Source organism: Carlito syrichta, unplaced genomic scaffold (genome assembly GCF_000164805.1).
Source record: "Carlito syrichta isolate Samal-C Ts95f unplaced genomic scaffold, Tarsius_syrichta-2.0.1 Scaffold315330, whole genome shotgun sequence".
In the NCBI taxonomy this organism is placed as follows: Eukaryota; Metazoa; Chordata; class Mammalia; order Primates; family Tarsiidae; genus Carlito; species Carlito syrichta.
In genome coordinates, this window is record NW_007259426.1 from 782,991 (window position 1) to 810,735 (window position 27,745).

The 27,745-nt window shown below is 38.0% G+C and overlaps 1 protein-coding gene across 1 annotated transcript in view; it reads left to right on the plus strand.

Moving 5' to 3' along the window:
• Window positions 1–3,211: 3,211 nt before the first annotated feature.
• The window catches only part of LOC103275119 (son of sevenless homolog 1-like), a gene marked incomplete at its 3' end in the record, with an annotated part of 33,023 nt that continues 8,489 nt past the window's right edge, over window positions 3,212–27,745 (plus strand). Inside the window, exons 1-5 of the mRNA XM_008072537.2 lie at window positions 3,212–3,335; window positions 12,139–12,270; window positions 14,359–14,523; window positions 16,158–16,367; window positions 19,981–20,124. Coding sequence (XP_008070728.1) covers window positions 3,294–3,335; window positions 12,139–12,270; window positions 14,359–14,523; window positions 16,158–16,367; window positions 19,981–20,124 — 693 coding nt within the window. The remainder of the gene's footprint in view (window positions 3,336–12,138; window positions 12,271–14,358; window positions 14,524–16,157; window positions 16,368–19,980; window positions 20,125–27,745) is intronic.

The following is a 27,745-nucleotide window of genomic DNA, read 5'->3' on the forward strand; positions in this document are numbered from 1 at the left end:
AAAGTGCTGGGATTATAGGTGTGAGCCACCACGCCCAGCACAATGAATTTAAAAAAAAATTCATCACTTTTCACTTTCTTGAGCACTTTTAAAAACTTGTTTTGAGATATCTTAACCACTTCTTCAAAGGACTTTGATATTTTAAAAAAGTAATTAGAATTCTTGTTGATTAAACATTTACATTTTAATGTTTATTACCTTTTCTAACTTTGAGTTTTAGCCAGATTTTTAGCATATTTTTAATTTTACATATTTATAAACACTGAGATTCTTTGTATAATTAGTGATCTTTTGCCTTTTCAAATTGTAAAGATTTATAAGGCTGTATTTGCATTTATGACATGCAATGTTTTATTAAAGTATGATAACATACTTCAAGCCAAAGTTTCATGTAGAAGCCTGCTATGTAAATCCATATGGTTCACAGGCACCCACTGTGCTTAGTGGTCTATTAGGTTGCACCCCAGATTCCTCCAGGTTTGATAGTCAAGAGTTTAATGTAAGGAGCTCAGGCTTAGATGCCAAGAGGCCCAGGTTCAATACTTACAGTATTACCAGTTAGCGACAGGATTGTGGGTGTCTCCTTCTTCTCATCTACTAAATGGGGATTCAGTTAAATGACTTCTAAAGTCCCTTTCAATTCTAATAGTCTGTGGTTTTGTAAATTTGTAATTATAGTTTATGTGATGCTGAGGCCCTGAACTGGAGTAGAACCCCTAACAGTAGCTACATTTTTCAGGACTATATCATAGTGAAACCAGAGGCTGTCTATACTGTTGTTTTTCAGATATATGTATATATTATTTTTGTTGTTGTTAAATTTGAAGTGGTAGACTTGGCGGAAATATCTGGCAAGTACTTTGTTTTTTTGCTTGTTTTGATTGATTGATTGATTTTTGAGCAGGTACTTTGAAGTATGGGTCTAAAACCCCAGAGAGAAATCAGGATTAAGGATTGATTTGGGGTTATCCACATAGGTGATAGTTCAAAATCTGGAAGTAAATGAAAGTTCTTGGGGGAAAGAACAGAAGAAGGGAACAGACGGACAAGTGAAAAGGGATGGAGAAGCCGGGCTCGGTGGCTCAGCCTGTAATCCCGCGCTTTGTGAGGCTGAGGTGAGTGGATTGCCTGAGCCCCCGGGTTTGAGACCCCCCTGGGCAACTTGGTGAGACCTCATCTCTACAATAAATCAAAAATCAGCTGGGCGTGGTTGCGCACACCTGTAGTTCCAGCTACTTGGAAAGCGGAGACGGAAGGATCATCGGAGCCCAGCAGGTTGAGGCTGCAGTGGCCGGGAGTGGTTACTGCACTCCAGTCTGGGTGACAGAATGAGACTCCAACTCAAAAAATAAAAATAAAAATAAAAAAAGAAAAGGGATGGAGGAAGACAGGGGACTCTACAAGTAAGTGGAGAAGGAGGAAGGACATTAGAGAAGAAATAGAATAGATTGTGTCATTAATATTTAAAAAAGAGGTTTCAGAAATGGAAGGAACTTAACGGAGAACTGATAGAAACAGCCCACCCTGTGGTGTCAGGATTCACTGCAACATAAAGACAAGTCAGCTGTTGAGATAAAGTATGTCTGAGAAGACAGAGAACGCCATTGGGGCATGTAGTTCAGTGTACAAAAATAAAACTTGACAAGGTCCAGCTTTTTGTTTTTAAAAAGAGTGGTTCAGTCATGCTGAGTGTTGAAGAGGAATAAGGGTGTAAGGCTTGATGCCATGTACATTACAGAGTGGTGGTGTGGGGGATGGGGAGCGCTGGACTCAGAATTACAGTACGAATCCTGGGTTCTAGTCTAGACTCCATTATTTTAGCTGTACAGCCATTCAGCCAACTAATAGGGTGGAGATGTTTGTGAAAAGATAAATTATAATCAGGTTGGTAAATGCTATGCTGAGTATGATTGAATGTATTTGGGCAGATGATTTAAGCCTTCTAGATATCAGTTTCTTTACCTACAAAAGTGCATTGTTTTAAAAAATGTTTTAGTCTGGGAGTGGTGGCTAACACCTGTAATCTCAACACTTAGGGGGGCTGAGGCAGGAGGATTGCTTGAGACCAGGAGTTCAAGACCAGCCTGGACAACATAGGAAAACCCCATCTCTACCCACCCCCCAAAAAGTTGTTTTAAATCTCATACTCTATGTAGTACCCCTCATGCAGTTCTGAACTATTACAATGCTATTTATGCCAAAAATATCTACCTTTAGAATTGTGAATTGGGCCGGGCATAGTCGCTCATGCCTATAGTCCCAGCATGTTGGGAGGCTGAGGCAGGAGAATTGATTGAGCTCAGGACTTTCAGACCAGCCTGTGAAATATAGCGAGACACCATCTCTACCAAATATCAAAAAAATTTAGCCAGGCATGGTGGTGCATGCTAGTGAGGCGTGTGTGTTAGGACAGACCATACTGCATGATCTGGGCCCGGGACTGCTCTTTTCATCTGGGAAGTGTTCTGCCACCCTTTGGAGAGTTCAGCGTTTTGAAACCTGTATTGTTTATCTCCTGGAACTGCTTTTTCTTCCATTTTTTAAGTGAACAGCAGTTGTGACAAAGGAATGCAAGTAAAGATGATCATGCTGGTTATTAAGATGCAAGCTTTACAGAGGTTGGTACCCAGAAGTACCTTTTAAAAAATGGTCAAGGAAAAGGAAGGCAGAAATCATTAGACTACCCAGCTTCCTACAGTATAGACAAAGCCAGAAATTGTATAAGTGAAATCTTGTGTTCTTTGATATAAGGTGATTGTGTTCACAAAATTTTCAAACTTGTACTTTGTATGCCCTGCACAATGCTAGACGCCAGAGGTGAGAGTGTCCCTCTTGGATGTTATCATTTATTAGAAACGGTAGAGTTAAACAAGGGTCAGAGACCAATAGGAAGTCAGTTTTGCCAGAGCAGGATGTTGAATATATGTTCTGATTCCTGGGGAAAAAACATATAAACTGCTTTTTGTAACCATGGTGTAAGAAAATAATGTTGAAATTATACAGTTGGATAAACTGAATCTCCAAGAGCACGTTATAAGCATGTATGGTGCATGTGACTGGGAAAACAGGTTGAGTATGCCTCACTTCTGGGTCAGTAACATTCACACCTGTATCTGCAGGCCAGACCATGTCCATGAGTACATTTTTAAAAGTTTTTTTGTTTAATTAGCTAAAACCCACATTTTAATTACTTTGCTTTTTGTTTATAGGTCCAGGGGCAAGTTCATCCTACTCTTGAGTCTAATGATGATGCTCTTCAATATGTTGAAGAATTAATTTTACAATTATTAAATATGCTATGCCAAGCTCAGCCCCGAAGTGCTTCAGATGTAGAGGTATGATACATTTTGTCTTGTAGTTATGTTATATGTGTCTGTCACAATGTCAGGGAAGGGAAAGAGAGATTACTCTGTAATTCTACAAAAAGTATATATGGTATATAAGAAAATGAAGCCTGAATTTATTTTAACTTTGTATAAGTTGAGTATCCCTTATCTGAAATGCTTGGGACCAGAAGTTTTCCAATTTTGAAATATTTTGCAGCATATTTACCAGCTGAACATCCCAAATCCAAAAATCCAAAATCCAAAATCCAAATTGAGCATTTCCTTTGAGCATCATGTCAGCGCTCAAAAATGTTTCAGATTTTGAGCCAGGTGTGGTGGCTATAATCCCAGCACTTTGGGAGGTGGAGGCTAGAGAACTGCCTCAGCCCAGGGTTTCGAGACCAGCCAGGGCAATTTGGTGAGACCTCGGCTCTACAATAAATCAAAAATTTATTCAGGCATGGTGGCATGTACCTGTAGTTCCAGCTACTTGGAAAGTTGAGGCAGAAATGATTGCCCGAGCCCAGCAGGTTGAGACTGCGGTGGCCATGAGTGTGTCACTACACTCCAGCTTGAGTGACAGAGTGAGACTCTGACTCAAGAAAAAATGTTTCAGATTTTGGATCTCGGATTTTTGGATTAGAGATTATCAGCTAGTATATGATCGTTTTTACATGTTTTAGCTGTTAATCATTTATTCCATATTTTGCTTTTAAGGTGAAATAAACAACTTCTTGATGTTAGAATGATAGCTCATACCTTTAAGAGTGGAATATGTCCAAGTTTTTCTTTTGTTTGTTAAAGCTAGCTAGTGTTCCAAAAACATTTCTGTTCATCTTTTGATTTTCAGTTGTTACATGTATTTCGGGTGACTAGTGAATTCCTTCATACCAGTTGAGAGGGAAACATTTAAACGCCTAGGAAGTAAGTTCTGTTACCTCATGCAGAGGTGATATGCCCTGTCTTTTTAGGGCTTATGATTCAGTGGAGGTACAGATGGGTATACAGGCAATAGCATAATGTGATTTACTGTGAGTAATGGCATGTGGGAAACCGTGAAAGGGGCAGCTAACACAGGCTTTGGAGTTTAGGGATCGCACCCAGAAGAAGAGATGTCTAAATTGAATTCTGAAGGAATCAAAAGTTTGAGAGAAGAACAAAGAAGGTTTGAGGAACCAACTGTAGAAAATGCGATATGAAGTCGGGCTCGGTAGCTCAGCCTGTGATCCCGCGCCTCTGGGAGGCTGAGGTGAGTGGATTGCCTGAGCCCGCGGGTTCGAGACCCGCCTGGGCAACTTGGCGAGACCTCATCTCTACAATAAATCAAAAATTAGCCAGGCGTGGTAACGCGTGCCTGTACTTCCAGCTCCTTAGAAGGCTGAGGCAGAAGGATCGCCGGAGCCCAGCAGGTTGAGGCTGTGGTGGCTGGGAGCGGCCACTGCACTCCAGTCTGGGCGACAGAGTGAGACTCCAACTCAAAAAAAAAAAAGAAAATGGGATATGAGCTAGATGTAGAAATGAGTTTTCTGGCAACGATGAGGGACATTTCACTTTAATGTGTAATGTATGTCAGGGTTCAGGTCTTCGGGTTTCTCTGCCGTTGCACTTGCAGCACTTGGGAGTGAGTGCAGTCCAAGATAGTTGAACTGAACGGTGTCCCACCATGGATAGACAGCAGCAGCACCTAGGCCGAGGGAACGGTGAACACAGGCAGCAGGAGGGCTTTGCCACCTCTCAGAACATAGCATCCAGAGAATGTAGTGACGCTTTTGTGACACACACTGAAAAGGTGTAAGAAGTCATCTCTAGCTCCCTTAAACCCTGCTCTGCTCCCCTGAGGGCTGAGGGACTGACATGCAGGCATATCCAATGAGAAACTTCTGAGAAGAACATCAGAGAATCTAAATTGAATAAGGAAAAGGGGGAAATGGGTTTCCTAAATAGCATTATGCACTAGTCTGAACACGTCCGTTTTTTATATTTTATTTAAACTTCACTGTAACCCCATTGTGAGTGTGGTATTTTCCTTACTAGAATGTGAGCTCTGAAGATTTTTTCTTCTTCACTGCCAAATCCCCAGCACCTAGAACAATGTCAAGCATGGAGAAGACACTCAGAAAATATATGTTGAGTGAATGAATGTGGAAGCTGAAGCACAGGGAGGTTGAATAACTTGCTTAAGGTCACAGCTAATTAGCAGTGAAGCCAAGACTGTAGCCGGGAAACTGTAGCTTACTGAGCATGCGTTCCATTAAACTCTACTGCCAGGTAGGAGAGGGCAGATAGATTGAAAAAACATGGAAGGACAAGGCTATTGGAAATCTCAATAAAGTCAGAGAACTAGCACCAGGATATCTGAGAGAAACAGAATAGATTGGGATCAGAGGAAGAGTTGTATGAATTTAAGATTTCAGAGATAACATAGTTACAAAGCAGGATGTGGCCATGTGGTGGTGCTGGACTAAAGGTAAAGGTCCCAAGTCCAGGTAATTAGGGAATTAAGAGGCCAGGGCATTTTATGTATTCCCAGTGTAGACAATAAAGCTGCACAGGATAACAGGACTTTAAATGAGAGTGGAAGAAGAACATTCCAGAAGCAGCTTACAGAGTAGAAAGGATCACATCCACTACCGTGTGGGTGATGGGACAAGGACAGTCCTGTCTATAAGTCTTCGTGGGTGATTCAAATGTCACCTGAGGCAGAGAGGTATTAAGGAACACTGAAGTACAGAGGCTGTGGATGTGGAAAAGATCATACACTTTGGAATATTTCTTAAGTAATTCAAAGTAACTTTTTTACTTTTTCCCTTTTTAAGTTGAGGTCTCATTCTGTTGCCCAGGCTGAACTGCAGTGACACAATGACAGCTAACCATAGCCTCGACCTCCTGATCTTTTGGCCTCAGCTTCCTGAGTAGTAGCACATAGGTGCACACCACCATACCCAACTAATTTTTGTATTTTTTGTAGAGATGAGGTCTTGCTATGTTGCCCAGGCTATTCTTGAACTCCTGGGTTCAAGCAATCCTCTTACCTTGGCCTCCCAAAAGTGCTGGAATTACAGGTGTGAGCACTATGACTGACTGTCTTTTACACTTTTATCCCAATTTTTTCAATTGAATCATAAGGTCATATACCTTTTATTCCTAATTTTCTTTAGCCACCTATTTACATTTGGCTTCACAGAGTAGATCTTGGATGGAACTAGCTGCCTGACTTTCTTTGTTAATTCCAGTTGCTTTTCAGGATCCTTGGCTAGGTTCCCCACAGCCTTTGTAAAACGCAGCATCTACCCCTGTGACTAGCATATTAGGATGGAGTTACAGGTCTCATGAGGCTTATTATTCTGATGTTGGGACATTCCAAGAACGTGCTAGTCTGGTGACACTGCAAACTCAAATTCAGCTCTTTCCAGATATGTTGTTTAGTACCTATGCTTATCTAGTCTCCTCCTTTTTAATTAGTATAAAAACTAATCTTTCATTTTCCAATATTCAAGCTCTTCATTAAATTCTCAGAAATAACCATGAGTCTCTCAATCTTCCACTCGCATAGATTTAATCAATATCTAGGCATTCAAGACTCTAAATAAAGGCTATTTGGTAGCTATTTTTTAGAGACTGGGTCGCACTATGTTGCCCAAGCTGACCTCAAACTTCTGGGCTCAAGTGATGCTTCTGCCTGGGCCTCCTGAGTAGCAGGGGTTATAGGCACACTCCAGCTTCATAACTTTTAATATTCACTTAAAAGAGAACTCTTGAGCTATCTAAGCTATTTACCCTATATCCTTATATTTTTAAGCACTTCACCCTTAAAATAGAAAAAGTCATATAAGATTCCAACAAGCTGGCTTTGAGGTTGGGGATGGATTTTTTGAAAGAGAATACAGATACAAGAAGATGATGATAATAGGACTATTAATCAGTTGTATAATAGGCTTTTTAATTTCAAAATACTGTTCTATGAATTTTTATGTCCTTACAACAATCCTGTGGGATAGTTATTTTCTCCTTATTTGGTATATTAGAAAGTAGATGCCTGGGCGAGGTGGCTCACACCTGTGATCCCAGCACTTTGGGAGGCCGAGGCGAGAGGACTGCCTGAGCTCAGGACTTGAAACCAGCCTGGCTACATGGTGAAACCTTTTCTCTACAATAAATAAAAAATAAAAAAATGATTAGCCGGGTATGGTGGCACACACCTGTAGTCCCAGCTACTTGGAAGGCCGAGGCAGAAAGATCGCCTGAGCCCAGCAAGTCAAGGCTGTGGTGGCCATGAGCATACTACTGTACTCTAGACTGGGTGACAGAGGGAGACTCCAACCCCTCCCCCTCAAAAAAAAGAATTTTGAGGGCTTTATAAGAAAAAATTATTTTATTTTTTTGAGTTGGAGTCTCACTCTGTTGCCCAGGCTGGAATGCAGTATATGGCAAAGTAGGTGGCAATTACTACTTAATCCCACACATATTTTCATGAAAAATCAAGATTAATTTTTAATTGCTCTACAGTTTTAGGAAAACTAGTGTTTCAAAAGTGCTTGAAAACTCTTGCTTATGCTGATTTTAAAATATTGATAAATTGTACTGCAGATAATCCCAGCTGTGAACCATTAGTTGTCCATATGAGTGGGATTTTGTTTTATTGATGTAGCCAGTATTCACTAATCCATGCTAATATATGAGTATCTACTGTCTGCCAGCAGTGTTCCAGAAGAATAAGGAAGTCCAGTTATCCCTTCTTATCCATGGGGGATTGGTTGCAGGTGCCCCCCACAGATACCAAAATCCTTGGAGGCTCAAGTCCCTGACATAAAATGGTGTAGCATTTGCAGATACCTTATACACGCCCCCCATATGCTTTAAGTCTAGATTACTTACAATACCTCATGAAAAGTAAATGCTTACAAGATGCTGTGGCTCACACCTGTAATCCCAGCACTTTGGGAGGCTGAGGCAGGCAGATTGTTTGAGCCAGGAGTTTTAGACTAGCCTGGGCGAAACCTCATCTCTTCAAAAAAAAATTAGCTGGACGTGGTGGTGTGTGCCTGTAGACCTAACTACTCAGGATGCTGAGGTGGAAGGATTGCCTGAGCCCAGGAGTTGGAGGTTTCTGTGAGCCATGTTTGTCGTGATCATGCCACTGCACGCCAGCCTAGGCGACAAAGTGAGACCCCAACTTAAAAAAAAAAAAAAATGCTATATAAATAGTTGTTATTCTGTATTTTTTTTAACTCTGTTGGGTTTAAAAATTTTTTTTGACCCACAGCTGGTTAATCCACAAATGTGGAGCCCATGGAGGGCCAACTGTATGTATGTGTGTGTGTTCATATATACTCCTGCATCTGTATCTCTGTCAGTGATCTGAAATTGCAGAAGGGTATAAAATAGTTTACCCTGTTGATTCAAATTCATTCAACCTCTAAAAGACAGTCTGAAAATTGTTGCAATCTGGTTTATTTCTCTTTCTCCTATAATAAGTATTATTTTCTGTATTTAATCTTAAAGAAAAATAGAGGCATGAGCTAGTATTTTTTTCTGTGATATGTCCCTGGTAGAGCATATTCTTTCATTGCTTAGGTCTTATTCTTTCATAATTGTACTTGTTTTTATTTGGCTAGATTGGTTTCCATTGTCATGTCTTCTCTCTCTGGCCTGCATGTCCTGTATTTAATCAGCTTTGATTTCTTAGGACGCTGATAGTTCTTTTCTTCTCCTCATTTAACTTGGGCTTTCTTAAACTCTTCTATCTTAGACCTTTTTTTGTCACGAGTCTTCTCATCCTAAGATGTGAAAAGTGTGCTTTCTTTTTCCACTCTTTTCAGCTTTTCTCCCTTTTCCTTGGCATCCTAAAGAGTCTTTATAATTTCTAATACATTTTTCACTAACATTCAGATTTCCCAAATAACTTCTCCATATTTTCTACCTTTCTCGACCAAAAAAGAAAAAAAAATCCCATATTCTAAGCCTTTATTACCAGTAATAGGCCTTAAAAGTACATGGGGATCTCAACTTTTGCACTAAAGTATACATATAGGAATTTTGATAGGACCTAGATTGTTTGTACTGAAATTTACCTTCAAGATTATCTGTTTAAACCTCTATTGAGTAAAGGAAAGGATGAAGAGGGTTCTGCTAATAATAGCCAGAGCAAGATCTCAAACTTAGCTCTGTATTGCATTAATTTTTTTAGAAAGGCACTTAAATATTAAGATGAAGTTTCCAGTTTAAAACAAATAAAATTATTAATCTTGAAATTAGAGTAATAGTATTCTAATTCTTAAATCTTTCATTGATCATTCCTCCTTGGGCTTCTTTACTTTTAAAAATATATAAAATACTTGTGAAATAAATTTTATTTTGTCACAAAATTATAATTAGATTTGCCATAACAAAAGATAAAGTAATTCTTGCAATTTGACCTTTCCACACACTAGGTCCCTTTTTGACCCTCTTATCTTTCCCCATGCATTCTGACTCTTGGCGTTATCTCCTAAGTATTGTATTTGGTAGCTTGATTTCATTCATACACTAATAAGTTAGTTTAGAATGTGCTGTTCTTCATCATTGTCAATTTCCTTTTTAAAAAAATCATTCCAGGTTTTCTGTCCACTTATTCCATTCCTCAAAACAATAAGCTTGAAATGAGGGGGATGACACTGGTGTGGATAGGGATGGCTGTTCTGCTTCCTTTTCCTTCTGCTTCCACCCCCTGCCCACGGCTTGCCTCTGTGATTCCAGACCAGGTGATTTTTTTTTTTCCAGAGGGATGTTAAATCTATTTGGAATTGTCAGATTGGTTTCAACTTCTGTTTTCTTCTACTGCTTTTCTGTTCTCCACTATACACCAGTGTTTTTCGACTCCAGGTCACGGCCCATTAGTAAATCCTAAAACCACTTTAGTGCACTGCCCAACCATCATTTTAAAAAAATAGAATAGCATAAAAAATATCAGTGTGCTGCATATAATAAGAGCAGGTTTTGTTTAGGAACCTTTGTTCCATTTGAGTATGTATATGGCAGTAATGTAAAATGTGCTGAAAATTTATTTCTTACTAAATGAATTGAGGTTTAAAAAATGTGTCATACTCAGTAATCTATCACAGAAACAAAGAACAGAGTACCATATGTTTTCTCTCATAAGCGGACCTTGAACAATTATAATACTGTAAGAAAGGAATTGACAGGAGTGGGAAACTGCCAGGGGAGGGGGGGATGGGATTGGCAGTTGAGAGAAACTGCCAGGGAAGGGAGGGGCACACCTCATCAACAAGAGTACCTGCATAATCAACATTTGTATACCTAACCCTGAGTCGTACCCCACATCTTTATAATTTAAAAAACTGAACAACCACAGAGTCATAGCGTTACTAGGTCTTGCAGCATGGCTACACTCATTCAGTTAACCATGGGTTAAACCCGTGGTTTAAACATTTTAACTGAAATGTTTAAACATTTTAACTGAAAACCATGGTCTCTGCCCTTTTTGGATAAGTGTGCAGTATCAACTTGGACAAGAGAGGAGAGTTGGGTTTTGGCTGCTTCTTTCCACTCTGTGCCCTTCCCTCCCCTCCTTTCTCACCTGCCCTCCCCGACCCGTGTTTTGGACCTTTGTTTTGCCTTTTACTCCATGAAACTGTAATCCTAGCAAATAGCTTTTCAACCAGGCAGCTGAAAAGATTTGTAAACTTCATTTTTAATTACAGTGATGTCTTTCAATACGCTTCTAATTCCATTAATTAGAATTAGAACGATCACTTTTTTATTTGGCAGCTAATTTAGCTTTGAACATAGATGGAGAGAAAATATATTAAAATCGAATAGGTTATACTTTTCAATCTATGAATTTGCACATAATATGCCCTAGAATCATTGTGTTCCTCCCCCGCCTACAGAGTATCACATGGTAATCTCTTTTTTATTTTCCATTTTACTAGCAACTGATTTATAATTAGGGATGATGTTCAGTTTCATCTAGTAGTTGACATGTTACTGGCTAGTCAATCAATTCAAAATATGTGTTAAAGTTATGTAATAGCGACCTCTACTGGTTTTAATTATGATTCCTACAAGTCGACTTTAAAAAACTTGAGATGAAAGCACCTTTTGTTTGAAGTAAATTATGTTAGTTTTATTAAAGTCAGGAATTCAGCTGTTACAGTGACCAGAGTTCTTCCACTTTCAGTAAACTTTCAGTAGAAATTTTAACAAATAACTACTGGAAATTAAATAGAAGTATTTTGTTAAAAATGAATGACCTGTGGAGGACTTTAGAGATAAATTACAGTATATTAAAATTGCTGTTACTAATGCAAACCAACGATTTCCATAATTTGTAAATAGTTTTGAAGTTAAGTCCCTTTTTGTTATAGAAAAAAGAAAATAAAGTCTTGGAGGCTCCAATTGCAAAATGCTTCTTGAGCTTGTCACTGGTACTGAAAGTAAGGACAAATGAATGAGAATTGGGTTTAGAGATTTGCTTCTTGATCTTAGGTGTTGTTCCTTGAAACCTTATAAAAGTACTGTATAAGGTAACGTCTACTCATTCTTGTCATTAACTTTGCCATAGTGAAGTTGAAGTTCAGGATGTGATTTCTTTCCTAGATAATAGAAGGAATGTTTACTTTCTTAATTACTTAATTAAGAACTAATACATTGGCATGTATATAGTTTTTTGTTTGCTTCAGTTTTTGTAATGTAAATTACACCACATGGAAAAGGCTCTACTTTTGGTATTCTTTGATTTTAAACGTAAATTTTTAAGTGAAGGGCACTGTTTGACATATTTGTTAATGTTATTATTTTCCTATTTTCCAAGGAACGTGTTCAAAAGAGTTTCCCTCATCCAATTGACAAGTGGGCCATCGCTGATGCCCAGTCAGCCATTGAGAAGAGGAAGCGGAGGAACCCCCTGTCTCTCCCAGTAGAAAAAATCCATCCTTTGTTAAAGGTAATGTGGAAACACGCCTTGTTGACTTTTAAAAGCAAAATAAAACCCACCATTTTCATATAATAAGAATATATTTTATGAATAATAGACTTGACAAACATAAAATTCTCTTGTTCTGAGTTTTCCAAGGATTCATGTGGTGAGTGAACTGCTGTGGGAAAGTATAATTGTGCAGCTTGACTTAAAGTCATTTGACATCAGTAGTAATGGGCAATTTGAAAGAAACAAGAAAGCTATCATTGAGGATATTGTTTATCTCAGGTGTTACTAGAACCACAGAGAGAATGTATAAAACTTCTCCCTGTTGGCTAAACCTAAGTGTTCCTATACATTCTTTAGACCTTAATATTTTGTGTAGGGTCCTCTGTGAAACTGCCATAGGGCTATGTGTAATCCTTGAACACAAAGATCATCTAACTTGTTCCGCCCTCCTATCATTTAAATCGGTCACTCAGTTGATTCTCTCTAGAACTAGTAGAATTACTGCCAGAAACTCTAATAATGCTATTTTAATTCAAAATAATGAACAAACTATGATTATCTCTTACAACAAAAATACAGGTATTGTACTAATTAAGACCTTAATTTAGATGTCAATAATTTTGTACATATTCTAATATAGGCAAAATGCTAATACGTGCTTACATTGTCTCTGAGTTTTATTACTTAACAAACTTATTATTCCCAGTTTGTAAATGAGGTGATAGAGGTAGAAAATGATTGAATAATTTCTAGGTCAAGTTCACAAGGCTCTAAGGGATAGTGTTATAAAATTCAAGTCTGCTTGATCTTGTCTAAAATTTCATGGTAAACATTGGGTATTTAAGTTTATGTTTTGCATTTGGTTGTTTTAATAGAAATATCTGCCTTTATCTTACTAACTGGTCTGAAGAAATGTGCAAGTTATGGAAAACTACTAAATTATTAGTAATTGCATGCTTCTTTATAATTCTCTCTTCATCATTTTTATTGGCCACACATTGAATTATATTCTTTTTTTTTTTGAGTTGGAGTCTCACTCTGTTGCCCAGACTGGAGTGCAGTGGCCACTCCCGGCCACCACGGCCTCGACCTGCTGGGCTCCGGCGATCCTTCCGCCTCAGCCTTCCAAGTAGCTGGAATTACAGGCACGCGCTACCACGCCCGGCTGATTTTTTGATTTATTGTAGAGATGAGGTCTCGCTGCCCAGGTGGGTCTCGAACCTGCGGGCTCAGGCAATCCATTCACCTCAGCTGAATTATATTCTAAAAGAATTTAAAAACTGAGGTATATACGTGCTGTGTTAATGATCTCACCTGTTGAGTTTTGTGATCTAATTGTGACTATCCTTTCCATTTATTTTAACACATCTTTATCATGACACACTTAATAGTTTTTACATATCCTAAAAGGTAAATGCAATCTGCCCTCAACTTATAATAAACGTATTTCAAAGTATCTTTTCCCCCTTCAATTGGTTTGTTTAGAAGATAGAATGTGTTATCCTATAGGAACTGACCAGTCCCCAAAAAAGCCCATTTTCTCTGAACTATTAGGACTATTTAACACTGTCTTAACAACTACCATTGTTCAGTGGGACATTGCAGGGATTTTTTTCCCGGAGAACAGCCAGGTAGACCAGGAATATGACACTAAGGTTTTGGGGAGCCCTGCTTCCCTTGGAAAGGATAGAGGTATGTATGGTCAATTGATCTTCCTAGATACCAGTAATATACTAATCTTCATTTTGTTTAAAAGAAAAAACTCGTTCGTTGTAGTTGCTTTCAGGTATTCGAAATTAGGTAAAAAACAGTATTTGCTCTCCTCCCCAAACTTGGGCCTTTCTTTGCAGGTTAGGGATTGTCTCTTTGTAAGCTATACTTCTCAAGTATTTTACATGCTTAGAGGTAATTTTGCCTTGCCTTTTCTTAGCTTAGTTATATACTATAGTATAGCAGTACATATTTTTCATAGTTGAGCCTCTTAAAATTGAATGGTATTGATAATCACAGGCCTCAGTAAAAGTTAACCTAAATATATATATTTAAATCACTGTGTTCAATTTGCAGTATACAATGTTTAAACATGCTTTTCTTTTAATTTTGCAGGAGGTTCTAGGTTATAAAATTGACCACCAGGTCTCTGTTTACATAGTAGCAGTATTAGAGTACATTTCTGCAGACATTTTAAAGCTGGTGGGAAATTATGTAAGAAATATACGGCATTATGAAATTACAAAACAAGATATTAAAGTGGCAATGTGTGCTGACAAGGTAGGAAACTAAGCTTCTATGTTCTTTTCTTAAATTTTTATTAGTGACTTATTAGATGCTACCATACTATTCAGACAGAATAGTATTGTATATTATTATGTATTGGGGGATATTACCAATAATCTAATAACAAGTGTTCAAGATATCACTTTATAGAAATAAGATATTAGGTATATAATATTAAAATGTGTTTAAATATGTCATGTAGTTTTTTCTTACATGCTGCTGCAACTAGGGTTAATTATAGTATTAATCTTTTACTAATGAATTTCTTAAAATTTTATGGGACTGGGAGATTTATAAAGTTATGGGTTTACTTGAAAAACAATTTCTGAAAATGTAAAAATGCTAAATGATAGTTTTACTTTAGTACCTAGCTTTCTTTAGATATTACTTTTATGGTTTTAGAATAATAATATTGAGAGCAAATAGTTACTGCAAGTTAAGCATATATGTGGCTTGCTTTTTGGTCTTTATGCTAGGTGATCTTATCTACACTACATTTTTTTTTTTTTTTTTAAGAAGCCAGGATTTATTGAGAGGACAGAAAATCTCCTAGAAGGGAGGGAACTCCAGGGGGTTGCCCCTTATCTACATTTTATAAAGGGAAACTGAAATTCAGAGGGATAAAGAAATTGGTCCAGAATTTTCTGATAAGTTTCAGTTTCTGGAGTTCAAGTCCGGATCTGTCTGAGTCTAAAGCTTTTAGTCACTGTCCCAGTATTTTCATTTATGAAAATAACTTTGCAGAAAATAGTTTCTGATGAAGCATTTCATTCTATTTTCCTCACTGTATGCTTACTGATTAGAATATTCTTTCTGATTATTGAATCTACTTATGTACTAGTGTTTATTTGTTCTTTGAGAATGTGACCATATAGAGTAAGATAATTACCTAACTGAAGAAGAATTTCAAATGTCTGGGCATTTTTAAATGAGTAGGAATTTAGTTTTTAAAAAGTATTATTTATAAAGGAATATAAACTCCTTGATGCTTTTTAGTGAATCAGATAAATGCAAAATGTTTGAGTGCCTACTATGTCCTCACACAGGGAGAAGATAAAAGAGAAATGTAGCACAAGGCTCCAGAGTGGACAAAACAGAAAGTAGCACGAGAGTAAATGTTATTTATCATTTTATAGGGATGCTGCTGCTGCAGACGTTCACAAGCAGGGCAACGAGGAGTTTCAGCAAGAGTAATAATAGTCGACTTCTTGGAGGAAATAGATTGCTTTGACCTATCCCCAAAAATGTAGGAAAAGAGATCAAATAGAAGCTGTAAGAATTATTTAAACATGAAATGGCAAGGCCAAGGAATACAGTGATGATGGTGAGACAGAGAAAACCAAACCAGGGAAATTCACATAAGGATTTGAACAGATTGGACTTGTACAAGGTTGACGAGAAAGACAGACAGATGAAGTGATTCTGGAGGTGATAGAGAACTTGTGATCTCAGATGTAGAATTCTGTTGAAGGGAAGCTGTGGAGGGAAGCTGGCAGTATGCTCAAGAAGAGGCAATGGTAGATCTGCTTTTTAATCATGTAAGGGCTGGGTTCAAAGAATGTAGGCATTGATCTTCCAGTGCGGCTATATGTTCCTATTCGATCATACTTTTTTCCATCTCTGTGTAGGTGTTGATGGATATGTTTCATCAAGATGTAGAAGACATAAATATACTTTCTTTAACTGATGAAGAGCCTTCCACCTCAGGAGAACAAACTTATTATGACTTGGTGAAAGCATTCATGGCAGAAATTCGACAATATATAAGGGAACTAAATTTAATTATAAAGGTTTTTAGAGAGCCCTTTGTCTCCAATTCAAAATTGTTTTCAGCTAATGTAAGTATCATTGTATATATGTCTATTTGCTTATGTTTTTACATTTGCATGGTCACTTCAAATTTGAATTTGTATAGTTCGTGGTAACTAATCTGTTATATTTTTTAAGTTGTAGTACTTAATTCATGATCATAAGTAAAGTGCTGCAACAGTTTCAAGAAATTAAACATCAGAAATTAAAAGACAAAATCCAAAGTACACTGATTATGTAAGTGAAAATAAATTCACAGAATCTTTCATGTACTCGAGAGAATAAAGTCTCTTGTTTAGGTGGAAGATATTTCTGTTTAATTTGACTCATTTGACTTATTCAAACAACACTTCATCAGTTTTAACTGAATCTTCAGGTACCATGCTTAGCTGTAAGGATTCGATGAATAAGAAATAATTCCAGCCGGGCTCAGTGGCTCAGCCTGTAATCCCACACTTTGGGAGGCTGAGGTGAGTGGATTGCCTGAGCCCACGGGTTTGAGACCTGCCTGGGCAACTTGGCGAGACCTCATCGCTACAATAAATCAAAAAATTAGCTGGGCATGGTAGCGTGTGCCTGTAGTTCCAGCTACTTGGAAGGCTGAGGCTGAAGGATCGCTGGAGCCCAGCAGGTCAAGGCTGCAGTGGCCGGGAGTGTGCTACTGCACTCCAGTCTGGGCGACAGAGTGAGACTCCAACTCAAAAAAAAAAAAAAAAAAAAGGAAACAATTCCTTCCCTTAAATTTAGTCAAGATAGAGATGTAAACCTAAAATTAAATTGTAATACAATTTGTGGTCATTGTGGTAATTACCATATTAGAAGTATGACAGCAATATTATTGGGAGCACAAGGGGAAGGGAACCCGGAACACTGAAACTTAGACAAAGGATTACTGACCTTACAATAGTAATCAGACCAACCTCCTTGGGTCCTGGGGAAATGCTGAGTGAGAGCAGGTGAGGTTGTCTAAGGGGCTTACGTATAATTCCTGGAACTGTAGCCACATGGCCATAAATGCTGATGGGAAAATAGTGTTTATTGCAGAGCCTGGGACTGAGCTTGAGTTGTGGCAACGAGTGAACATTAAAAAATAAAAGTAGATTGTGGTGATGGTTGTACAAATCTGTAAATATAGTAAAGACCACTGAATTGTTCACTTTAACTGAGTGAATTGCATGGTTTGTAAATTACTTTTCAAAAAAATAAGAGTAAAAAAGAGGCAAAAATTTCCTAGAACCTAAAAATCAAGGACAAAAGATGACCAAAAAGCACATCAAAAGGTGATCAACATCAATACTTATCAGATAAATGTAAAACAAGACCACAATAGCACAGTGATATATACTCATTAGGGAGGCTAAAATTAAAAAGACTCATAATACCAAATGTCAAAAGAATGTGGAGCATCTGCCTATGGGAATATAAAATCCTCACATTACTTGTGAGAATGTAAACTAGTATAAACATTTTGGAAAATAGCTTAGCAGTTTTCTATAACAATAAACACAAATTAACCATACTACCCAGCAATTCTACTCCTAGGTTTTTACCCAGAAGAAATGAAAACATGTTCATAGCAGCTTTATTCATTCATTCATTCATTCATTTGTTGACAGACAGGGTCTTACTCTGTAGCCTAGGCTGGAGTATAGTAGCATCATTATGACTCACTATAGCCTCGAACTCCTGGATTCATGTGATCCTCCTGAGTGGCTGGGACTACAGGCACATGTCACCACACTTGGCTGATTTTATTTTTTTTGTAGAGACAAGGTCTTGCTGTGTTGCTCAGGCTGGCCTCAAACTCCTGTGTTCAGTCAATCCTCCTACCTCACCCTCCCAGAGTGCTGGGATTGCAGGTGTGAGCCACTGCGCATGGTTACAGCTTTATTTACAATAGCCAAAAACTGGAAATAACCCAAATGTCTATTTAACAGGTGAATGAGTGTACAAATTGTAGACTGTCCGTACTGTGGTATGGTACTTGTAATAAAAGGGAATAAAGTAGTTTTGCATGCAACAATATGGGTGCATCTTAAAAACAGGAGCAAAGAAACTAGACACAAAAGACTAGATATGATTCATGTATTTAATATTTTAGAAAAGACACTTCTGTAGTGACAGCAGATCACAGGTTTGCTGGGAGCGAGAGCAGTGAGGGCTGATGAGGATGGGGGCACAAAGAAACCTTCTTCAGTGGCAGAAAGGTTCTGTATTTGATTATGGTGGTGGTCACGAGAATGAATAGCTACATAAATTCTCATCACAAGAACATCTGAAATAGGAGTTTCTTGTTGTATATGAACCATATTTCAAAGTTGATTTAACAAATATAGTCAATGACAAAAATAACAAAGTCAAATAATAGTAGCCAATGGATTTTGATGTAACAATACAAAATTGCTACAGTTTCAGATTCCACATTGCATTTACCTTTAAGAAACTACCATTTGTTGAAACTTGGTGTGGTACCAGAGAAGGATATCCACTCTATTATCTGAAAACCCAGAATAGGCAAATCCATAGAGACAGAAAGTAGATGCGTGGTTGCAGGGAGAAGGGAGGAATGGAGAGTGGCTGCTGCTGGGCGCAGGGCTGCTTGGGGAGTCATGGAACGTTCTCCAGTTTGATGCTGGCAATGATTGTACAACCAATACTGAAAACCTCGGTAAGTACACTTTAAAAGAGTGCATTTTATGGGATGTGAGTTATATCTCACAACAGAAAAATAACATAGAAAAAGAAAAGAAACTACACATTTGTGTAAAGCTAGATTTTCTTCATATACTTCCAAATAATGCATCACAACATATTGATTGCAGAAATAAATATGAAAACTCTGCTGTCTTCAATTAAGCTACATGTTAAAGATTTGCAAAATGTAAAACATTGCCATTCTACTAAATGTTTTGTGTTTTGTTATGGCTTTAGAAAAATACAGTTACTGTCTCTAAAAATGCTATTTATGTTAACACAGTGGGTTTTTGGTATTTTTAAGTGAATTAATTTTTTAAAAAATTACTAGTTTTAATTTGAGCATGGTGGTTCACACTTAAAATCCCAGCACTTTGGAAGGTAGAGGCGAGTGAATTGCCTGTGGCCAGAGATTCAAGACCAGCCTGGGCAACTTGGCAAGACCTCATCTCTACAATAAATCAAAAATTAGCCAGGCATGGTGGTGCATGCCTGTGGTTCCAGCTAATTGGAAGACTGAGGCGGAAGGATCGCCCGAGCCCAGCAGATCGATGCTGCGGTGGCCATGAGTGAATCACTGTACTCCAGCCTGAGACTCCAACTAAAAAAACAAAAAACAAAAAAACTTGATTTTGACTTCTGATATGGTAAATATTAAAAGACATAGTTATGAACAAAGCCTTTTTGGAATCTTAAATAATTTTTTAAGAGTGTGAAGGAGCCTTGAGACCAAAAGGTTGAAATCACTGACTAGAGAAATATATTTGCAAACTGTATATTATTGCAAAAGGAATTCTTGAATTATCTTTTATTTATATTTGTAAGTCATTAAAATTTCTTACTGTATCTGCCATGTTAAATTTTGTGATTATAAAATGACTTATTGGCTCTAGATTTGTTTTTTATTATTATATATCCTCACTGAATTAATGTGTTTCCCCCAAACAGGATGTGGAAAATATATTTAGTCGTATAGTAGATATACATGAACTTAGTATAAAGTTACTGGGCCACATAGAAGATACTGTAGAAATGACAGATGAAGGCAGTCCCCATCCACTGGTAGGAAGCTGCTTTGAAGACTTAGCAGAGGTAAGTACATCAATTATGTACCAAAATAAATCTGCATAAAAGCTTCCATATGCATTGAGACTGGGAATCTCAATTCTTATTTCCAGTTAAAGTCATGATATTAGCTGCTGGCTACTTATCTGTTACTGTTATTGCTCCTTTTTCATATTCATGCCAACATATGTTTCTGATATCTTACCAAACATGGAAAATGTGGTCTTTCATTAGAGAAAAGCAGATACCACCAAGGGGAGGTATTATGGCAGACCCCCAGTGGCCTGTATGTCAATCGTGCATAGCGAGGCTAAGAAAAGTCAAGGACTGACCCATCAAAGAAGAGGCTGTAAAACTTAGATCTGGGGCCAGACTGCTGGTGGTCCAGTCAAAGCTCTGCTATTAGCTGTGTGACCATAGGCAACTTATTTCTCTAAACCTCCATATCTTCATTTGTAAAATAAGAATGCTAATATGGGTTGAGAATCCCTAATCAGAAAATCCAAAATCTGACATGCTCCAAAATCTAAAACTTTTGGAGCACCAACATGATACTCCAAGTATTTTTAGATTTTTGGATTAGGGATGCTGAACCAGTACATATACTATAAATATGCCAAAATCTGAAAAACCCTGAAATGTGGAACACTTAATTTTGGATAAGGGATACCCAACCTGTACTAAGACTCAGGATTTTGTGAAAATTAAATAAAATAACCTATTTGAAGTATTTGGGTAACCACCTTCACACAGTAAGCTATTCAACATATCATAACTGCATTATTATTTAAAATAGGAGAAACGAAGTGAATAGGAAAGTAAGCTCCAGGGCTTGGGTAATTCCAATACCATGGGGTAGAAAAACAGGTAACCTTCTTCTTAGACCAAATGCTAAAAGATATGAATGAGTCCTAGTGAGTTATCATTGAGAGTCATTCTGAGGTTTCGAGCTCTTGCTATGTTCTCACTCTAAAATCTACTCTGGTGTAACAGTATTAAGCTTGTAAAAACATTTTAAAATTAAGCTGTTCAAGCCGGGCATGGTGGCTCACACCTGTAATCCCAGCACTTTGGGAGGTGGAGGCAAGAGGATTGCCTGAGCCCAGGGGTTCAATACCAGCTCGGACAACTTGGCAAGACCTCGTCTCTACAATAAATCAAAAAATTAGCTGGACATGGTGGTGTGCACCTGTGGTTCCAGCTACTTGGAAGACTGCGGCAGAAGGATCACGTGAGGCAGAGTCTCACTCTGTCACCCAGGCTGCAGTGGCTGTGAGCATGCCACTGTACTCCAGCCTGGGTGACAGAGTGAGACTCTGACTAAAAAAAAACAAAATTAAGACACACAGACAAAATAGAATGGTAAGTTCAAACATCATCTTAGCCCCTCCCTCCTGCCCCAAACACATAATAAGTAATAAAGTATAAAAAAGAAAGAAGTGGACTACGCATAGATAGACTTGAAAACAAGATCAGAAATGGAAGGCACTCAGGTAGTGAGCTCTGATATCTGGGTGTTTCAGCTCTTAAGGACAATGAGGACTGAATGTGCTTCATGCAAGCCAGAGCAAGACTTCTTACTCTACGACCCTGCTTATAATAGGATGCTGGGAAAAATCTGCCTACCTGCTGTCTACAGTGAGGTTATAGAAAGTGGTGGAGTTGAGGTAGGAGACAAGACACTGCCTTTACCACAATAATGTAACAAAATTTCCTATGGCATTAATCCAATGTGGTCATAAGGCCTGAGTCCCCAAAGTCATTTTAAGAACAGGTTCTGGTTTGGAAGAGTAAGCATAAAGGGATGGGAGAAAAAAAGAAACCACAAATTAAAAACCTCCCACTCAGAAGCTTATAATACAAAATTGCAAAATGCAAGGCAAATTATAATTCTTAGAATTATATCTAACAAAATCAACATGAATTTATTCCAAATAAAATTAATTTTGTGTACTAGATATACCAAAAGCTTGGGATGCTCAAAGAGATCAGTGAAGGCTATTATCTATTTATAAAGAAGACATTGTAAAACAAACGTAGGAAGAAAGAAAACATGAATGCATAGGTATCAAAAGAAGCAATTAGAGATATTTAGAATTACATATGCAGACATTTAAATCACTCATTATATAGTATAACATTTGCTGAACCCAGTTCAAGGGTAAAATTAGTAAACTGGAAGACAGAACTGAGAAATTCACTGAGAATGTGACACAAAAACTAAGATAAGAAATATGAAGGACCAGCTAAAAGTAATAAAGGTCACAATGAGAGGCTTAATGTTATATCTAATAGGTGTTCCAGACAAAAAGAATAATGGAGAAGCAATATTTAAAGAAAGAAAAAAATGAGAATTTTCCAGAAATGAAGACCTTAGTTCCCAGATCAAAAAATGAATTCCAAATATTGTTTAGGATAAATAAAAATAAAATAAGCCTACAGTTAAAAACAAGGTAGGGAAACTATAGATTATCAAAGATAAAGAGAAAATCTTAAAAACTAGAAGAGAGAAAAGAGAAAATTAGCTGCAAAGGAAGTAAAAATGACAGCAGGTTTCTCTTTAACAAAAAGGCTAGCAGTCAGTTAAGTAATATCTTCAAAGTGCAAGGGAAAATATAATTTTCTACCCAACTATACTGTTGTTCAAGAGTGAGTACAAAATTTAAAATAACAAAGTTGGCAGAAGAAAACATAAGTGATCTTTGTGACACTGGAACCAACAAAGGTTTCTTTAAAAAGACATAAAAGCACTAACCATCAAAGAAAAAAATGATAAATTAGACTGAGTTAAATGTAAGAACATCTGCTCATCAAAAGACAACATTCAGAGAGTAAAAAGGCAAGCTGTAGACTAGGAAACAGTATTTGTAATATACATAGCCAATGAAAGACTCGGGATATCTGGAGTATTTAAAGAGCTTCTTACATCAATAACTAAAAGCTAGCTCAGCTTAAAACAAAACAAAAAAAACAAAACAAAACAGGCAAAAGACCAGAGTAGGTACTTCACAAAAGAAGAAAAGGTGCTTGATATTTTTATTCATCCAGGAAATGCAACTTAAAACCACAGGGCAGCCAGGCTCGGTGGCTCAGCCTGTAATCCCACACCTTTGGGAGGCTGAGGTGAGTGGATTGCCTGGGCCCACGGGTTCGAGACCCGCCTGGGCAGGCGAGACCTCATCTCTACAATAAATCAAAAAATCAGCCGAGCGTGGTAGCGCATGCCTGTAATTCCGGCTATTCGGAAGGCTGAGACGGAAGGATCGCCGAAGCCCAGCAGGTTGAGGAGCTCCAGTCTGGGCGACAGAGTGAGACTTCAACTCAAAAAAAAAAATTAATAAATAAAACCACAGGGCAATGAGAATTTCACATTGCTGGTGTGGGGGGAGTGTAAACTGATATAGCCACTTTGGAAAATGGCTTGATATATCTACTACAGCTAGGTATACAGCAGACCCAGTGACCCAGTATTCTGACTCTTGGGCATATACCAAACAAAAATGAGTGTCTAACTTTACTGTAAGACATATTTAAGAATGTCTGTAGCAGGTTTATTCATGATGGAAAATTAATGATACATTCACACACTGAAATGCTGTGTGGTGATAAATAAGAATGAACCACTAATAAAAGCAGCATAACAAGCCGGGCTCGGTGGCTCAGCCTGTAATCCCGCGCTTTTGGGAGGCTGAGGTGAGTGGATTGCCTGAGCCCGCGGGTTCGAGACCTGCCTGGGCAATTTGGCGAGACCTCATCTCTACAATAAATCAAAAATTAGCCAGGCGTGGTAGCACACACCTGTAGTTCCAGCTCCTTGGAAGGCTGAGGCGAAAGAATCACCAGAGCCCAGCAGGTCGAGGCTGCGGTGGCCGTGAGTGGATACTGCACTCCAGTCTGGGCAACAGAGTGAGACTCCAACTCAAAAAAGCAAGACAAAATAAAAGCAGCATAATGCTGAATGAAATAAGAAGACTCAGCGTACACACTGTATGATTTCATTTGTAGTTAAACATCTTTGGGATTAGTGGTTATTAGAGTAGTGGTTGACAAGGGAGGAAGAAGGAGCCTTCTGAGGTGCCAGAAACATTTGCTTTATCTGGGTGGTAGTTCCACAAATGCATTGCACACAAGATAGAAATTCATCACATTGTGGACTCTGTGTAAGTTATACTTCAGTTTAACAAAAAAATGAGAAAGAGTGAAGAACAAATAAAAACTATTCCAAATTTACAATGACCGAGAGAGTTTACTACCCATAGATATTTATTACAAGAAGTATGCATTGGTGTTCTCCAGCAAGAGGGAAAGTTGTACTCAGGAAAGTCAATAAATAATTCTGAGAAAGAAATTGGTAAAGTCAATGAACTACTAAATAGTTTAAAAATCAAGTTTTGGTTTTTGTCTCTAAAAGGAAAGGTTAAACTGTATTTCTAGGTATTGGTAATAAAATGCACAGTATGTAAAGTGAACTTGTATTTCTGACAGAAGACTAGCTTTAAACTCTGCTTGAAAAATTTACAGATATCCATACTTGATTTTTGAAGACATTTAAGAAAATCACCAAAAGACTACAAATACCTATAGCTTACAATGTAAGACAAGGGGAAAAGAACTACAGTAATATTTTTATGATTTCCACTATCATAGAAAGCAATAAATGAAGCAAAGAAAAACAATGATATTGAAAACGAAAATAGGATACAAATAAATCCAATGACTTTAGGAATTCAGTGTACATAAACTGATGAAGCAGCCTATTTAAGGAAAGTAATGAACATATCTGATTTTTAAAAATTTGTTTTATGTAGCTTACAAGAGACTTATCTAAAACAGAACCAAAGAAATATTTAAGATAAAGGGATAGAAAATCATAATAAATAAAAACAAATCAAAGGAACCTGGCATAGCAATAATATTGGAATTACCTGATATAATTAGACAAAGTAAGTTTTGAGGTAAAAATAATTAGAAACACTACCTAATAGTAAAAGGGATGGTATCATGAAGATAAAACAATCATAACTGTGTATATCCCTAATTATCAAGCCTCAAAGTATAGGCGTGCGCTACCATGCCTGGCTAATTTTTTATTTATTATAGAGATGAGGTCTCGCCAAGTTGCCCAGGTGGGTCTCGAACCCACGGGCTCAGGCAATCCACTCACCTCAGCCTCCCAAAGGCGTGGGATTACAGGCTGAGCCACCGAGCCCAGCTTGTTATGCTGCACGCCTGTAGTTCCAGCTCCTTGGAAGGCTGAGGCGGAAGAATCGCCGGAGCCCAGCAGGTTGAGGCTGTGGTGGCTGGGAGCAGCCACTGCACTCCAGTCTGGTGACAGAGTGAGACTCCAACTCAAAAAAAACAAAACAAAATAAAAGCAGCATAATGCTGAATGAAATAAGAAGACTCAACGTATACACTATATGATTTCATTTGTAGTTAAACATCTTTGGGATTAGTGGTTATTAGAGTAGTGGTTGACAAGGAGAAATGGGAACATTTGCTATCATAGTAGGAAATTTTAACACAGCTCCCTCAGAAATTAATAATCACACAGAAAAAAGATTAGTAAGGCAATAGAGGATCAGAATAAAAGAAGGTTTAATTACATACACACAGTCAACCCTCTGTATCCATGGGCTCCACATCTGTAGATTCAATCAACATGAATTGAAAAATATTCAGGGGAAAGAACAGAATTGGCTGCATTGGTACTAAACATCTACAGAATTTTTGGGGGTCATTATTCCCTAAACAATACAATATAACAACTATTTATATAACATTTACACTGTGTTAGGTATTGTAAGTGATCTAGAGATGATTTAAAAATACGGGAGGATATGTGTAGATTATATGCAAAGGCTATGCCACTTTATATAAGGGACTTGAGCACCTGTGGATCTGGTATATTCAAAGGATCCTGTAACCCACCCCCCATAGATACCGAGGGGCAACTGTGTGTGTGTGTGTGTGTGTGTGTGTGTGTGTATACGCGTATGCGTACGTGTACACATGTGCTCACATGCAGAGCTGTTCCTTAGTATATGCAGGGGATTGGTTCCAGGACTGCTTCTGCATGCCCAGATACTCACACACTAAAATCCTGCACCAGCCCTGCAGAGCCTGTATTTACAAAATGTCAGCCCTTATACATGAGGGTTTTGCCTCCCACAAATACTATTTTCGATCTACATTTGGTTGAAAAAAAAAACTTCTGGAATAAGTGGACCCGCACAGTTCAAACTTTTGTTGTTCAAGGGCCAACGGTACATATCTTAATACTGTTCCATTTTGGATGAAGTTTCAACATCAGTACTGGAACCCACCATCATTCAAACCACAGCAGCAGCTAAAGCACTCCAAAGAGAAACTTACAGTTTTACACCTTTTTTTTAAAAAATGGGAATAATTAAAATAAATGAGTTAAGCTTGCAATCCAAGAAACAAGAAAGATAACGGGATAAATCTAAGAGAACACTAGAGAGGACCCAAAAAAATCCCAAAATTATCTTTTGGGGGGCAGGCTTTCCCCACTAGGTAAGTGTTCTAGGAACCATCAGCATCAGTGTACCAGCTAGCGGTGTTGTGAGAGACTGCCTTCAGATTCAGTGATATTTTTTTTGGAGATTCTTTCAATGCAATTGCCCATTTCACGATGGGTGATTTACAATTGCACCTGTCCACACTGTGCTGAGTGTTCAGCAGTTTCTGACCAAAAATGGCATGACCCTTGTGCCCCACCCTCTCTATTCACTGATCTCATCCCGAGTGACTTGTTTTTGTTTCTCTGGATGAAAAACATCCTCAAAGAGAAATGTTTTGCAGATGTGGAAGAGGTGAAATAAAAAACGGCAGAAGCAGGATGCACTCAAAAACTGTTTTGAACAGTGGAAAAAGCATCTTGATAGTTGTATTGCATCCAATGGAGAGTACTTTGAAGGTGACTGAAGTTTAACCATGTAAGAATAAACAAACAACTTGAGAGGCCTAACACCAGGAATTATGATTGCTATGGTTTGACTATGTCCCCCATATTTAATGTGTTGGGAACTTACACTCTGAATTCATTTGTTGATTGAAAGTGGGACCTCTGGAGAGGGGGTAATTAGGATTAGATAAGGCCATCAGGGTTGGGCCCCATGATGGCACTGGTGGCCTTATAGGAAGAGGAAGAGAGACCTGAACCCACGTGCTCTAGGCCCCACGCCACGCAATGCCCTGTACTATGCTGCCTCAGGACCCTGCAGAGTCCTTGCCAGCAAGAAGGCCCTCACCAGACATGGCTGCCTATTTGGATTTATAGCTTCCAGCACTGTAATAAATTTATTTATAAATTACCTAGTCTCAGGTTCTCAATTGCAGCGACAGAAAACAGTCTAAGACAATGAGTTTTAACAATCTTCAAGAAACAGTTAATCTTCTGCAGATTGTCCTAATGAAGAGAGACAGTGAAAAGCAATTTAAGCTTATCAGGATTATAAAATATATCATCAAAACTGGATAAGGACAGTCCAAAAGAAAAGTATAAAACGCTCTTTCATTTTAACAAAATTGGCAACGAATGCATTCGTTTATAATACAATAAAACATGGTGACCAAGTATGATATATCTTAGGAAATTTACTCTTAATGTGGTTTAACATTTACC